At 42.7% G+C, this 16,852-nt stretch overlaps 1 protein-coding gene across 1 annotated transcript in view; it reads right to left on the reverse strand.

The window, feature by feature from the left end:
- The window catches only part of PHYH (phytanoyl-CoA 2-hydroxylase), a 30,912-nt gene extending 14,341 nt beyond the window's left edge, over positions 1 to 16,571 (reverse strand). Inside the window, exons 1-4 of the mRNA XM_056573351.1 lie at positions 16,366 to 16,571; positions 1,859 to 1,914; positions 487 to 597; positions 189 to 357 (exon numbers count right to left, since the gene is read on the reverse strand). Of these exons, the coding sequence (XP_056429326.1) occupies positions 189 to 357; positions 487 to 597; positions 1,859 to 1,914; positions 16,366 to 16,431 (402 nt within the window). The 5' untranslated portion in view covers positions 16,432 to 16,571. The remainder of the gene's footprint in view (positions 1 to 188; positions 358 to 486; positions 598 to 1,858; positions 1,915 to 16,365) is intronic.
- Positions 16,572 to 16,852: the final 281 nt, after the last annotated feature.

Genomic DNA, 16,852 nt, shown 5'->3' on the forward strand with positions numbered 1-16,852 from the left:
AGCAAACTCCCCGCTCAATGTATAAAGTGGCAACGTGCATGCATGGACAGCCCTCTATTCATTCTTTATGGGGCTTCAGAAGATTGTTAAGCGCGGAATTTTTTTTTATATTAGGATAACCCCTTTAAACACACACAAATCAAAAACCAAACATAAAAACTAAACTCTAGATTACTCTATCAATATACCTGTGGTAAGCTGCAGTATCGGAATAGCCCAGGAAGCTCCTGGAAGTCCTGCACTTTTGTAATGGCTTTCTGATCTGGAACATACTCTGACTTGGCAATGGCCACATCTCGCATTACAACCATTCCAGGTGCGGTCAATTCTTTCTTGCAAACCTTCTCAAAGACTTCCCTATAAATAATAGTGATCTTTATTCATATAAAGGACAGGTGTAAATACTGTCTAAATAGTTTCCCTTCCCTACAAGGGAACTCTACTAAACAGTGAATCATGTAAAGGAACAATTCTTTGTATGTTTACCTAAATTCATCTATGTCCTCATGAGACACAAGGTTTTTTATGACAAGGAATCCATTCTCCTCGTAGAACTGTCTCTGCTCTGTGGTCAGGAGATCATTGTCCAAGGTATAACTGTTGAGAGTAAGTACAGTCAGATGTTTATGCTATAAAAGAAAATATAGGTAACAGGTTATCTATGACAAAGTTTACATTACTGTGTTCACAAGCAGAAAAAATAGAACTATATGTCTGCCCTGTGTTCAAATTCCATGTTATGGATGTTTATGCCGCTTAGGGACTGTAAATGCTCCTCATTGCTTACTCTGAGCTAATAGCATTATCTATAACATTGTATCATCTATGACACATTCTTCACCCAGGTAACAGGTCACCTTCATACTTTAGATCTTACACATATGAAGCACTACCTCTATAGGCAAGTAGTACTGGTTATTTTCTTTTTCCTCCATAATGTCAGCCTGTACACATAGACAGCTACTAGGCCAGTGGCCACTAAAGATTTACTATGAAGATAAAGGAGAAGTATCATGCCCTCCCATAGAGATATATATGGAGGGTGTCAACCCCCGCACCCTTCCCGGGGAGAGCCAGGGTCCTATTCAGAATAAAATAGAAAGAAATACAAGTGTAGGCGTTTAAACTGAGCTTCAATGTGCGCAGAAAAAATTGGGAGCTTACCAGATAGTGTTGTGCTAAGAGAACAACACCTCAGCGGGCGTGTAGACTCGCAGTGATCATGGAGGTCAGAAGCCACAGGTCCTGTCCAGATTCCTTTCGGTCAGCTGGAAGCAGAGATGTGGATAAGATCCAAAAAGAAGGATATCCCAGACGGCGCTTCTCCTCCCAGGAAAGATGCAATGCAGCAATCCACAGAAAATATAGGTTTATTGCAACATAAGTTTTGAGCCCGTGCTGGGCTCTTCGTCAGAAGAGCCCAGCACGGGCTCGAAACTTATGTTGCAATAAATACGGGCTCAAAACTTATGGTGCAATAAACCTATATTTTCTGGGGATTGCTGCACTGCATCATTCCTGTAAGGAGAAGCGCTGGGATATCCTTCTTTTTGGATCTTATCCACATCTCTGCAGGGTCCTATTCAGGAGCTGTTGGACCCCCTGTCATCTAAAACCTATCCCCTATCCTTTGGATAGGGGGATACGTGTTTTGGCATGAAATATCTCTTTAAATAAAATATATATGCTCATATTGTGCACATAATATATTTATATTTGTAAAACTTAAACAATGAATGAATGGTGATAATGCAGCACAAAAGTCAAATGAAAAGCAGAAACAGAGAAACAAAGGAATGGGATATCCTAATCTGATATGCTGTAAACCGTCTAAATAAACTCAGAAAGTTTAACTTACAGAAAGTTTGGTGAATGGGTGGCTGTGGATACTTGCCCCGACACAGGAACTGCTGTCTGAAACTCTATGTAAGGGGAAAATAACCTTATCTGTTCAACTTAGAAATATTTCATAAACTGTACATAAATTGAGGATTTGAATAAACAGAAAGGCGGAGGCTATTTTTTTTTTTATCCTAAAGCCAAGAGATTAATTAAAAGACAAAACAAAAAAACAAACAAACACATTAACATGGTATGGGAAAACATCTTAAAACTACTGACAGATGCCATGGGCAACACTGATTGTCTCATGGTAATGGCAGATGCCAAGGGATAGGGTATTTAAATGGGTTATCCAGGAAAAAACTTTTTTTTTATATATCAACTGGCTCCAGAAAGTTAAACAGATTTGTAAATTACTTCTATTAAAAAAAATCTTAATCCTTTCAGTACTTATGAGCTTCTGAAGTTAAGGTTGTTCTTTTCTGTCTAAGTGCTCTCTGATGACACGTGTCTCGGGAACCGCCCAGTTTAGAAGCAAATCCCCATAGCAAACCTCTTCTAAACTGGGCGGTTCCCGAGACACGTGTCATCAGAGAGCACTTAAACAGAAAAGAACAACTCAACTTCAGAAGCTCATAAGTACTCAAAGGATTAAGATTTTTTTAATAGAAGTAATTTACAAATCTGCTTAACTTTCTGGAGCCAGTTGATATATAAAAAAAAGTTTTTTCCTGGATAACCCCTTTAATGCAGCTAGTGAACACATAGTAGGGAATTTAACTGTTGTTAAGATGTGATAATGTCGCTCAGTTTTACGCAAGTCTCTTGGTTGCTCAAAAATGTGCGACTTTTGTCATCCATACGCTCCCCACAAATGCTCTTCACTTTTGAGAGCATCTAAGCATTCACGCTAAATTTATGAAATGCTACTTTTTTGAAAAAAGGCAAAAATTTCTGGGCAAGTTGAACTAAGAGAATTGTATTATAAGAGTCCTTTATTCTGGCATTAAAAGGGCCTAAAAGTTACAGGATTATCAGATGAAATAAAAGTACTGCCTTTACATGCTTCAATACGGCAAACTATTCAGTGATCTGTATGTTGAGCACTATGGAGAGAAGAAAATGGCACACACATGTTTTGCATAGGAAAAACATTAATAGCTAGACAAGCAACTGAATCGCATAAAGGGGGGAATTTATCAAGAGTGGTGTAGGGGAACGTCTTTTTACATCACTACTTTAGTGGTGGAAACTGTGAAGGAAATTAATCAAATCCTGTATAGAGGAAGAGTGGTGCAGTTGCCCATGGAAACCAATCAGATTGCTTCTTTCATTTTTAAAAGGCCTCAGAAAAATGAAAGAAGATATTTGATTGGTTGCCATGAGCAACTGCACCACTCTTCCTCTACACAGGATTTGATAAATCTCCCCCTGTGTACCTGCACCAAATTGATTACGTGTGATAGTTATGGTGCTGATCACATTTCTTACTTCAGTACACCCCTTTGCATGATGATCCTTCTGCAACTTCTTGCGGGACTTTTTAACCCTTGCAATAAAATGTTTTTGAGAATGCTGTCCGCTGCATGATATCAACTGAAATCACAAGTAGGTATGTTCTTCTTCTAAATGAAAAGTCGCAAAACTTGGGCACAAAAAAAACACTGAGCCAAAGAAAAGCACCAAAGAACAGCAAAAGAAAAAAAAACAACAAAAAAAACGGGTAAAACAATTCATAAATTCCCCCCAAAGTTATGATCAAAGCTTTTAGCAAATATGAATCACAAGTCTTTACATGCTGGGGTGATTCTTATCAAGTAATGAAATGAATAGAGAACTGACAAATCAACTGTCAGAGCATATAAAGCAACCCTAAGGGTATAAAGTCTACTAAAATGACAGTTAAAACCCCACATACAAAAACAAAAAACTGCTACAAATTGTGTTTGTACAGTAACATACTGAATCTTATCAAGATTATAAATTGGGTCCTGCATGTACAAGGAAACAAGGGACAACCTTGGCTGTATAAAGTGCAAATGGACAGTCACTGACTGAAGTTCATTGTTTTTACCTTTCGTAACATAACAGTGATTAAAAAAGGTTATTAGAAAGCAAATGAAGACGGCAACTGACTATCGACATATGTCTATGGTGACAGAAAGGCTAATGATGGCTACAGGGATATAAGGATAGAAAAGCTTAGATTGTTTCCTGACCCTTTGTTAGCTCAGATGTCTGCCAGATGCATATTTCCCCAGCACTATGAATATAAAATACTGACCCAAACATGCATGTTCATGGGGTGAAGCCGTCAGCTACCTGTATGTCAAAATCTATATGTACAGTTAACTAATGGCAGCTGAAGCTTTTCAGGTTCTTCCAATATACCAGTTTTCACTCTTCTGAGTAACAACTAGAGTAAGGCTATGTATGTTCACATTTAAAGGGGTATTCCAGGAAAAAAAACTTTTCTTTTTAGATAAACTGGCTCCAGAAAGTTAAATAGATTTGTAAATTACTTCTATTAAAAAATCTTAATCCTTCCAATATTTATCATCTGTTGAAGTTGAGTTCTCTACTGACACCTGTCTGTCTCAGGAACTGTCCAGAGCATAAGAGGTTTGCTATGGGGATTCGCTCCTACTCTGGACAGATCCCGAGACAGGTGTCATCAGAGAGCACTTAGACAGAAAAGAACAACTCAACTTCAACAGCTGATAAGTACTGGAAGGATTATGTTTTTTTAATAGAAGTATTTTACAAATCTGTTTAACTTTCTGGAGCCACTTGATATATATAAAAAAGTTTTTTCCTGGAATACCCCTTTAATATCGAAAAATGCTTATGCTTTTTTTTTATTTTTGTTTTGCCCTTTGGAGTCCCACAAAATATATTCAGAAATGGACTAAACATAGTCATTAGTAGCCTACATTCATTCCCCTGAACTAAATGGACCCAGTGCAGGTACACAGCGGCATATGTTGGCATACTGTTTCACGTCACATTTTTTTTTTTCAGATTTTCTTTTCTTTATTTTTAATTGACAAAAATCGCGTCTGTTTAAAAAAAATTTAAATAAATAGAGAGGCTATAACTGGCTGCTTTAGAAACAGGTTAAAGGCACCTCTTTTAACCCCTTAAGGATACAGGGTTTTTCCGTTTTTGCATTTTCATTTTTTCCTCATCACCTTCTAAAAATAATAACGCTTTCAATTTTGCACATAAAATTCCATATGATGGCTTATTTTTTGCTCCACCAATTCTACTTTGCAGTGACATTAGTCATTTTACAAAAAAATGTCATTTTGTAACTTTTGGGGGCTTCCATTTCTACACAGTGCATTTTTCGGTAAAAATAACACATTATCATTCTTCTGTAGGTCCATATGATTAAAATGATACCCTACTTATATAGGTTTGATATTGTCGTACTTCGGAAAAAAAATCATAACATAATCATGCAGGAAAATGTATACGTTAAAAATTCTTATTTTCTAACCCCTATAACGTTTTTATCGGTACCATTTTTGTACTGATCGGACTTTTTGATCGCTTTTTATTCATGATTTAAAAAAGTGGCCAAAAATACGCTATGTTGGACTTTGGAATTTTTTTGCGCGGACGCCATTGACCGTGCGTTTTAATTAACTAAATATTTTTATAGCTCGGACATTTCCGCATGCGGCGATACCACATATGTTTATTTTTATTTACACATTTTTTTTTTTTTTTATGGGAAAAGGGGGGTGATTCAAACTTTTATTAGGGAAGGGGTTAAATGACCACACACTGATCTTTTACCCTGATCCCTGCAAAGCCATAGCTTTGCATGGATCAGCGAGATAGGGGCTCGATTGCTTAAGCCTGTAGCTCAGGCTTGGAGCAATCAAACGCCGATCGGATGCGACGGAGCAAGGTAAGGCGTCTCCGCTCGCGTCCTAGCTGATCGAGAGATCGCGATTTTATCGTGTTGTACCGATCAGCCCAACTGAGCTGCCGGGAAGCATTTACTTTCATTTTTAGATGCGGTAATCAACTTTGATCGCCGCGTCTAAAGGGTTAATAGCGCGCGGCACAACGATCGGTGCTGCACGCTATTAGCGTGCAGCACCCCGTTTTAAACACCGGGACCGGGCGTAGGGTGTACAGGTAAAAGAATAGAATTTTGCACAATGACAGGAGGAAGGCTTCACAAAGTGGGTGTGGTTTTACAGTTTTACATGAAAGGGGGATTGGTTTTAAAGGGGTACTCCGCTGCTCAGCATTTGGAACAAACTGTTCCGAACGCTGGAGCCGGCGCCGGGAGCTCGTGACGTCATAGCCTCGCCCCACAATGCAAGTCTATGGGAGGGGGCGTAGTCACGCCCCCTCCCATAGACTTGCATTGAGGGGCGAGGCGTGACATCATGAGGGGGCGGGGCTTTGACATCACAAGCTCCTGGCATTCGGAACAGTTTGCTCCAAACACTGAGCAGCAGAGTACCCCTTTAATGTGTCAAAAGTCAAGTTAGGGATGGTGCAAACTAGAACTAGACAGTCTAAACAGCCTGCACCACTTTTAAAAACCTGGTGGATTTGTAGAACGTCTCATTTAAGCGAAGAAATAGACCCTTTTTTTTTTTATTTACCCCCTACCCCAAGTGTCATGTCCTGTTCTATCCAGCAATTATTAAATAGCCAGAAGAGCGACTTGACCCCTTCCCCCCCCTCCCCCATCCCAGACTCTTAAGACCAGCATTTTTGGGGAGAGTTGATGTACTGTACATGCAAAGATTTGAGCAAGTGTAAAATATGTATAAAAACCCTTCTATACTGATCTTTATCAGTGAAGTAAGAAAACAGTTTCTTACCTTTGTACATTATTTCATCAATAATGACTTGATAAGTTTGTTTTGGACGCATTCCCAGCAGAACACAACACATGTCGACTGTACGGTGAACAAACATATGCTACAAATAAACTATCACGTTTGTCTACAAGAACACAAACAGAAGGGAAATGTAACTTCTATTTTAGTTGGATGCGATGAATAAGAGTGGAACAGTGGAAAGGACACCTCAAAATTTTCACACCCCACCAGGACGTTTTTCATGATAGACTTCAATCACCGACATATTATATAAAATTATCCAAGGGGTAAAAAAGAATAGGGAAACCCTCATACAAGAGATGACTGCTGGCACCACCTGATATCCACACAGGGGCATCAATCACTCAGCAGTACCCAAAGGTACAGTAGGGTAGTATTAATCTTCACACATAGGGGGAAAAAAGAGCCACAGCTATTCTCTCTGAGGATTTTAGGACACTGGAATAGCCCTTTAAGGCCATGTTCATACGGTGTAATTTGTGCAGAATGTCTGCACGGAAAACACGCGAGGACATTCCGCACATTTGAAGAACCTGGCAGGCACTAGGACCAGAGGCGGCTCAAGACTTTTTGAGGCCTTAGGCGCAAAATAAATCTGAGGCCCCCCCAAGCGCGATAAAAAGAAGAAAAAAAAAGTAAGCAGGCGATATTAAGATTAACTGTATGAATTGCATATTTTAAGGCAAACTTTAATATATATCATAACCTCGCTATTCACAGCTCTTTAAATCTTATTTTTCTAATTAAATTATTCTACAAAATATCTATACACAAACATTGGGTATAGATTTAAAAAAAAGTGTCTGACTACTCAGTTATTCTTGTTGGTGTCTCCTAAAACTGAAATAAAGTTGTCAACAGGGTATTCAAAGAGCACTATAGAATCAGGAACACAAATGTGTATTCCTAACCCTATAGTGGGAAACTATTTAGCACCCCACATCCCCTTTAAATTTAGAAAAAAAAAAGGTACCTTACCAGCCACCCCTGTGCAAATCAGCTCAAATGTGCATAGTGCGCTCTCACTCCTGAGCCTTGTTGTGCACCCGCAGAGCATTTTACGTCCACATATGGGGTATTTCCATACTCAGGAGAAATTATGTTAAAAATGTTGGGGTCTTTTTTCCCTTTTGAGAAAATAAAAAGAATGGGGCAACACCAGCAAGTTACTGTAAAAAATGTAATTTTTTTACAATAACATGCTGGAGTAGACCCCAACTTTACCTATTCATAAAGGGTAAGAGGAGAAAAAGCCCACCAAAGTTTGTTAGGCAATTTCTCCCGATTACGGAAATACCCCATATGTGGTCCTAAACTGTTGAAATACGACAGGACTCTGAAGTAAGAGAGCGCAATGCGTAATTGAGGCCCAAATTAGGGATTTGCATAGGGGTGGACATAGGGGTATTCTACGCCAGTAATTGCCAAACAGGGTGCCTCCAGCTGTTGCAAAACTCTCAGCCTGCCAGGACAGTTAATGGCTGTCCGGCAATACTGGGAGTTGTTGTTTTGCAACAGCTGGAGGCTCCGCTTTGGAAACATTGCTGTACCTGATGTTTTTCATTTTTATTGCTGGGAATTGTAGTTTTGTAACATCTGGTCCTTCAGATGTTGCCGAACTACAACTCCCAGCATGCCTGAGCAGTCTGGGCATGCTGGGAGTTGTAGTTTTGCAACAACTGGAGGCAACTCCTAACTCAGTGTTTCCCAACCCGTGTGCCTCCTGCAGTTGCAAAACTTCAACTCCAAGCATGCCCAGGCATGCTGGAAGTTGTAGTTCGGCAACATCTGAAGGGCCAGATGTTACAAAACTACAACTCCCAGCATTCCTGGACTGTCTGGGCATGCTGGGAGTTGTAGTTTTGCAACATCTGGAATAGCACAGATTGAAGACCACTGCACAGTGGTCTCCAAACTGCGGCCCTCCAGATGTTGCAAAACTACAACTCCCAGCATGCCCAGACAGCCAAAGGCTGTCTGGGCATGCTGGGAGTTGTAGTTTTGAAACTCCTAGACGCAGCAGTGAATATCACTTTACGGCAATCACCTCACTGCTGCTTCCACTTGCCTGCCGCCGCTGCCTTCTAGACTTGCCTGCCGCCGCTGCCTCCACGTGTGCCTGCTGCCGGTCCACGGTCCTTACTGCCACGCTGTCCCCGCCGGTCCCTCCGTCCGCAGGCATGTGCTGCGGCACCCCGCAGCTTCCGGGATCCTTTTCCCCACGCTCTGCCCGACTTCTAGGTGCGGGCAGAGCGGGGATCTGAACTTTAACCCCCCCAGTCTGCGATCACTGTAATTGATCCACAGGGACCAATCACAGTGATCGCTGACCAGGACCATCCACAGATGGTCCTGGGGGGGCTTGCAGAAGTTGTCCCCCGCTGGTAACAGTGGGACTTTTGCCAGTTAACCCGTGCGATGCCGCGCATCGCTGGGTTAACTGCATGACATATATAAAGGTCATGATGCGCGAACTACCTGCACATCATGACATTTATATAGGTCATTCTGCGAGAACAGGCTAATTACACGATTTAGGTGGCCGTGAGGCCATTTTAGCGCGAGGCCTTAGGCGGCCGCCGAAATCACCTAATTAGAGAGCCGCCTCTGACTGGGACCATTCGGAATTGCTCTTTCTGAGCGAAAGTCCCAAAGAATAGACAAGTTTATTCTTTTTGCGGACACCAGAAATGGGATTTCTGCTGCAAAAAATTCTGTTACGGAAACTCTGAACAGTGCAGGAGAATGCCATTGAATTCAATGGAACTAATTTCTACTGCAGCAGAGTGTCCGTGCAGAATATTCCTGTAGAATTCCACATGGACATTCCGCCGTATGAACTTACCCTAAAGGGGAACTCTGGTACTTAAGTGGGTACTCCACTAGAAAAATTTGTTTTTTTTTTTCTTTTTTTTTTTTTTTTAAATCAACTGGTGCCAGAAAGTTAAACAGATTTGTAAATTTCTTCTATTAAAAAATCTTAATCATTCCAGTACTTATTAGCTGCTGTTATGAACCACAGGAAGTTCTTTTCTTTTTGTCTGACAACAGTGCTCACTGCTGACACCTCTGTCCATGTCAGGGACTGTCCAGAGAAGGATAGGTTTACTATGGGGATTTGCTCCTGTTCTGGACAGTTCCTGACATGGACAGAGGTGTCAGCAGAGAGCACTGTGGTAAGACAGAAGGGAAATTCAAAAAGAAAACAGCAGTTGGTAAGTACTGGAAGGATTAATATTTTTTAATAGAAGTTATTTACAAATCTGGTTAACTTTCTGGCACCAGTTGATTTAAAAAAAAAAAAAAAAGTTTTCCAGTGGAGTACCCCTTTAACCCGTACAGGACCTAGGGCGTATGGATACGCCTTCTGTACCTGGGTCTTAAGGACCCAGGGTGTACCTGTACGCCCGTGGGCATTTTGGTCCCCGCCGCGCGCGATCAGCAGGCACCCCGTGCAAATGCCCAGGGGGGTCATCAGACCCCCCGCCCCCATGTCGGTGATCGGCGCAAATCGCAAGTGAATTCACACTTGCGATTTGCGCCGATTCCGGGTCATTCGGGTCTATGGTGACCCGGAATATAAGGGGGATCGCGGTTGTCTAAGACACCCACGATCCCCCTGTAGCCATAGGAGTGAGGTGGCAGAGGTGCCACCCCTCCTATCTCTGCTATTGGTGGTCTAGACGCGACCACCAATAGCAGATTAGGGGCGGGGGGGGGGGGGTTTACTTTCGTTTTCCCTGTTCTGCCCACCCACAATAGGCGGGGCAGGACGGGGAAACGACGGGGACCGAACGCCGAAGGTACACTTACCCGTCGGTGGAAGCTGCGGGACGGGATCGGCGGCGGTGATCGGCGCGGGCGGCGATGTCGTGCAGCAGAAGAGGACGGCTCCCTGGATCCGACGGAAGCCGGTAAGTTGCCTAGCAATATCTAGAGGGCTACAGTCTGAGACTGTAGCCCTCCAGATGTTGCAAAACTACAACTCCCAGCATGCCCAGACAGCTGCTGGGCATGGTGGGAGATGCAGTTTTGCAACAGCTGGAGGTCTACAGTTTAGAGACCTCTGCACAGTGATCTCTATACTGTAGAACTCTAGATCTTGCAAAACTACAACTCCCAGCATGCCCACATAGCTGTTTGCTGTCTGTGCATGCTGGAATTTGTAGTTTTACTCTGGAGGTCCACAGTTTGGAGATCACAGTGCAGTGGTCTCTATCTGTAGCCCTCCAGATGTTGCAAAACTGCAAATCCCAGCATGCCGAAACAGCTGTCTCGGCATGCTGGGAGTTGTAGTTGCGATCCTTCCAGCTGTTGCATAACTAGATCTCCCAGCATGCCCTTCGGCGATCAGTACATGCTGGGTGTTGTAGTTTTGCAACAGCTATAGGCACACTGGTTGGAAAATACTGTAAGGTAACAGAACCTAACTGAAGGTTTTCCAACCAGTGTGCCCCCAGCTGTTGCAAAACTACAACTCCCAGCATGCATGGTCTGTCAGTACATGCTGGGAGTTGTAGTTTTGAAACAGCTGGAGGTTTGCTCCCCCCCCCATGTGAACGTACAGGGTACATTCACAGGGGCGGGTTTACAGTAAGTTTCCTGCTTCAAGTATGAGCTGCAGCAAATTCTAGCGGGAAGCTCACTGTAAACCTGCGCCAGTGTGAATGTGCCTCCAGCTGTTGCAAAACAACAACTCCCAGCATTTCCGGACAGCCACTGACTGTCCAGGCATGCTGGGAGTTTAGCAACAGCTGGAGACACTCTGTTTGGGAATCACTGGCGTAGAATACCCCTATGTCCACCCCTATGCAATCCCTAATTTAGTCCTCAAATGCGCATGTGCTCTCACTTCAGAGCCCTGTCGTATTTCAAGGAAACAGTTTAGGGCCACATATGGGGTATCTCTGTAATCGGGAGAAATTGCATTACAAATTTTGGGGGCTTTTTCTCCTTTTACCCCTTATGAAAAGGAAAAGTTGGGGGCTACACCAGCCTGTCAGTGTAAAAAAAATTTAAAATATTACACTAACATGCTGGTGTTGTCCTTTACTTTTTATTTTCACAAGTGTTAAAAGGAAAAAAAAAGCCCCCCAAAATTTGTAACGCAAATTCTACTGAGTACAGAAATACCCCATATATGGGCGTAAAATGCTCTGCGGGCGCATAACAAGGCTCAAGAGTGAGAGCGCACTATGTACATTTGAGGCCTAAATTGTGATTTGCACAGGGGTGGCTGATTTTACAGCGGTTCGGACATAAACGCGAAAAAATAAATACCCACAAGTGACCCCATTTTGGAAACTACACCCCTCACGGAAAGTAACAAGGGGTATAGTGAGCCTTTACACCCCACAGGTGTTTGACGAATTTGGATGGAAAAATGAAAAAAAAAATGTTTTCACAAAAATGCTGGTTTTACCCAAAATTTTTCATTTTCACAGGGAAACATAGGAAAAAAGCCCCTCAAAATTTGTAACCCCATTTTTTCTGAGTAAGAACATACCCCATATGTGGATGTAAAGTGCTCGGCGGGCGAACTACAATGCTCAGAAGAGAAGGAGCACCATTGGGATTTTGAAGATAAAATTTGTCCGGAATTGAAGGCTACGTGTGTTTACAAAGCCCCCATAGAGCCAGAACAATGGAACCCCCCACATATGACCCCATTTTGGAAACTACACCCCTCACGTAATGTAATAAGGGGTACAGTGAGCATTTACGCCCCACAGGTGTCTGACAAATTTTTGGAACAGTGGTCCGTGAAAATGAAAAATGTAATTTTTCATTTGCACAGCCCACTGTTCCAAAGATCTGTCAAAAGCCAGTAGGGTGTAAATACTCACTGCACCCCTAATTAAATTCTGTGGGTGGTGTAGTTTCCAAAATGGGGTCACGTGGGAGGTCCACTGTTCTGGCACCACGGGGGGGGGGGGGCTTTGTAACCGCACATGGCCCCCGACTTCTATTCCAACCAAATTCTGTCTTCAAAAGCTCAATGGCGCTCCTTCTCTTCTGAGCATTGTAGTGCGCCAGCAGATCACTTGATGTCCACACATTGGGTATTTCCATACTCAGAAGAAATGGGGTTACAAATTTTGGGGGTTGTTTTCTCCTATTACCCCTTGTACCAGCAATTTAGTGAAAAAAATTTTTTTTTTCATTTACACATCCGACTTTTGCAAAAAGTCGTCAAACACCTGTGAGGTTTTAAGGCTCACTGTACCCCTTGATGTGTTCCTTGAGGGGTGTAGTTTCTAAAATAGTATGCCATGTGTTTTTTTTTTTGCTGTTCTGGCACCATAGGGGCTTCCTAAATGTGACATGCCCCACAAAAACCATTTCAGAAAAACTCACTCTCCAAAATCCCATTGTTGCTCCTTCCCTTCTGAGCCCTCTACTGCGCGCGCCGTACACTTGACATACACATAGGGATGTAAGAAAAAAATCGATTCTCGCGATAATCGCGATTTTTTCATTTGCCGATACAGAATCGATTCAAAATATTTTTGAATCGATTCTTTTAGGGATGTGGAATTTTTATCTGCGGACGCCCGGAACAGCATGTCATGTCCTGGGCATCAGGAGATAAAAGTTCCACATTTGTGGAGCCGGGCAGGCCGGATCTGACACGGCTATGGAGCGGGCTCCGACTCGTGCCCACTCCGTACTATGCGACCCCCGGCTGATTTCAGTAGCCGGGGGCCGCCGCTAATAGCCAGCATGCGGCAATCGCCGCGGCTGGCTATTAAAGGAGTATCCGGTGCGCACTTTTCTCATGTTATCCTATCCAGGCTGCAAAATAAAACGCACTTTATCTTACCTGCCAACGAGCCCCCGGAGCTCCGGTACAGGTGTTCGGTCCCCGGGCTGTATTCTTCTTACTTCCTGTTAGTCCGGCACGTCACATGGAGCTTCAGCCTATCACCAGCCGCAGCGATGTCCCGCCTCCGCTGGTGATAGGCTGAAGCTCCATGTGACGTGCCGGACTAACAGGAAGTAAGAAGAATACAGCCCGGGGACCGAACACCTGTACCGGACTGTACCGGAGCTCCGCGGGCTCGTTGGCAGGTAAGATAAAGTGCGTTTTCTTTTATTTTGCAGCCCGGACGGGATAACATGAGAAAAGTGAGCACCGGACTACTAGATCGCCGCTGTCAAAGCTGACAGCGTCGTCTATTGGGATCTATGAATGCTCCCAGGTGGGCGATATATCGCGATATATCGCGATGTATCGTCACCTAGACGGTATCGCGATATATCGGGATATATCGAATCGCCACACTGGTATCGCGATTCGAATCGAATCGCCAAATTCTTGGCGATTCACACCCCTACATACACATATGAGGTATTTCCTTACTCGAGAGAAATTGGGCTACACATTTTAGGAAGATTTCTCTCCTTTTACCCCTTGTAAAAATTCAAAAACTGGGTCTACAAGAACATGCCAGTGTAAAAAATGAAGATTTTGAATTTTCTCCTTCAACTTGCTGCTATTCCTGTGAAACACCTAAAGGGTTAACAAACCTTTTGAATGTCATTTTGAATACTTTGGGGGGTGCAGTTTTTATAATGGGGTCATTTGTGGGGCATTTCTAATATGAAAGCCCTTCAAATCCACTTCAAAACGGAACTGGTCCCTTAAAATTTTTGATTTTGAAAATTTTGTGAAAAATTAGAAAATTGATGCTGAACTTTGAAGCACTCTGATGTCTTCCAAAAGTAAAAACATGTCAATGTTATGATGCAATCATAAAGTAAACATGTTGTATATGTGAATCAATATATCATTTATTTGGAATATAAATTTTCCTTATAAGCAGAGAGCTTCAAAGTAAAAAAAAATGCAAAATTTTCAATTTTTTCATCAAATTTTGGAATTTTTCACCAAGAAACGATGCAAGTATCGACAAAATTTTACCACTAACGTAAAGTAGAATATGTCACGAAAAAACAATCTTGGAATCAGAATGAAAGGTAAAAGCATCCCAGAGTTATTAATGTTTAAACTGACAGTGGTCAGATGTGCAAAAAATGTCCGGGTCCTACAGTGAAAATTGGCTGGATCCTTAAGGGGTTAACTTAATTCCTCTTTGTATGGTCTTTTTCCAATAGAAATAGATGGAGGGGGCATTTTGACCACCGTTCTATCCAATGGTTGACACATCTCCAAGCACAGAACGGTGGCAGCTCTGTTTATGGGGAAAGATGGGGTGCCAGGCAGGAGATCATGGAGGTCCCAGCAGTCGCAACCCCCCCATCAATCTGACACTTACTCCCTATCCTACCTGAGACATTAAAAATAAAAAAAACAGACTCTAAATTGTTGTCCCTCTTAATTGCATTAAAGGGTTAAATAAGTGAAATATGAGTGAATTGTTTGCTATAAGAAGCTAAATACAAGAACAAGTGGGTACAATCTAAGATCAGAAGCAATGTGAATATTATTTTACTGAAAGATTAAGTAAATGTAAACATGCCAAGGATAAACATCCAGCAGTATGTGTGTGTGTGTGTGTATATATATATTTTTTTTTTTTTAAGATAAACAATATAAATACTTGATGGACCAGGTGGTCTTTTACTGCTGTCAGTCAAATCCAAAGAAAAAAAAAAAGAGATAATAAAGACAATACATTTGACATTTTCTAATCTACTTATCCAAAGTTAGAGAAACAATGTAGCAGGGAGAGATTAGTGACCAGTTTGGACATTTCCTATACTTTTATGGTTCCAGTGTGTCACCAGATCCTCCCCACTATAAGGGGACATTTCCTATACTTTTATGGTTCCAGTGTCACCAGATCCTCCCCACTATAAGGGGACATTTCCTATACTTTTATGGTTCCAGTGTGTCACCAGATCCTCCCCACTATAAGGGGACATTTCCTATACTTTTATGGTTCCAGTGTGTCACCAGATCCTCCCCACTATAAGGGGACATTTCCTATACTTTTATGGTTCCAGTGTGTCACCAGATCCTCCCCACTATAAGGGGACATTTCCTATACTTTTATGGTTCCAGTGTGTCACCAGATCCTCCCCACTATAAGGGGACATTTCCTATACTTTTATGGTTCCAGTGTGTCACCAGATCCTCCCCACTATAAGGGGACATTTCCTATACTTTTATGGTTCCAGTGTGTCACCAGATCCTCCCCACTATAAGGGGCAGACATAGCAGATCTTCACATCCAATGGTGCTGTCCTATAAGAAGGGCATCACTTCTTAGCCTAATAGGACTCCTTCACGTCTTCCTCAGACTACAGCCCCAACATTAATGACCCCTCATAGTAAACGCTAAAGTGCAGCCATATCACTGCCATAACGCCTTTCTACTAAAGCAGTGTTTCCCAACCAGGGGGCCTCCAACTGTTGCAAAACTACAACTCCCAGCATGCCCGGACAGCCGTCGTGCTGGGAGTTGTAGTTTTGCAAAAGCTGGTAGCACCCGAGTTGGCAAATACTGTACTAAAGAGATGTAATGGTTTTAGCAATTCAATAGCCGCCATTACGTGTATTATGTGGTAGTTGCATAAGATGATATGTTTACTCCAACACTGTACACACTGGCCGGAAGTGTAACCCTTCACACTCCGGTTGTCCCCTTCCCGTCAAGCACACCGTGCACACACAGAAGGATACGAGGTGTCGCTGGAGGACAGAGAGGCGGCCTCCTCCCGGAGATATCCCACAGCCCCGCGCCTGCATGCTTCCTCTACTACGGCTTGACTGGCGGTGATAGAGCGGCAAAGGCCTCAAAGTCCGGCCTGATAAGTCTCCCTCCCCGGTCCCTCCTCCATAAGTGAGTCCTCCCCGGGCAAAGGGCGACGTGCGCGGCCCACAGCACCGGAGACGGGACAATGCTGCTTCACACGGCTGCTAATTATACACTTGTTACAGTCCAGTGTCTACCCTATTATATTACAGTTATTACAGTCCAGTGTCTACCCTATTATATTACAGTCCAGTGTCTACCCTATTATATTACAGTTATTACAGTCTACCCTACAGTTATTACAGTCCAGTGTGTACCTTATTATATCACAGTCCAGGGTCTACCCTATTATATTACAGTTATTACAGTCCAGTGTCTACCCTATTATATTACAGTCCAGTGTCTACCCTATTA

This window comes from Hyla sarda, chromosome 4, assembly GCF_029499605.1.
Source record: "Hyla sarda isolate aHylSar1 chromosome 4, aHylSar1.hap1, whole genome shotgun sequence".
NCBI lineage: Eukaryota > Metazoa > Chordata > Amphibia > Anura > Hylidae > Hyla > Hyla sarda.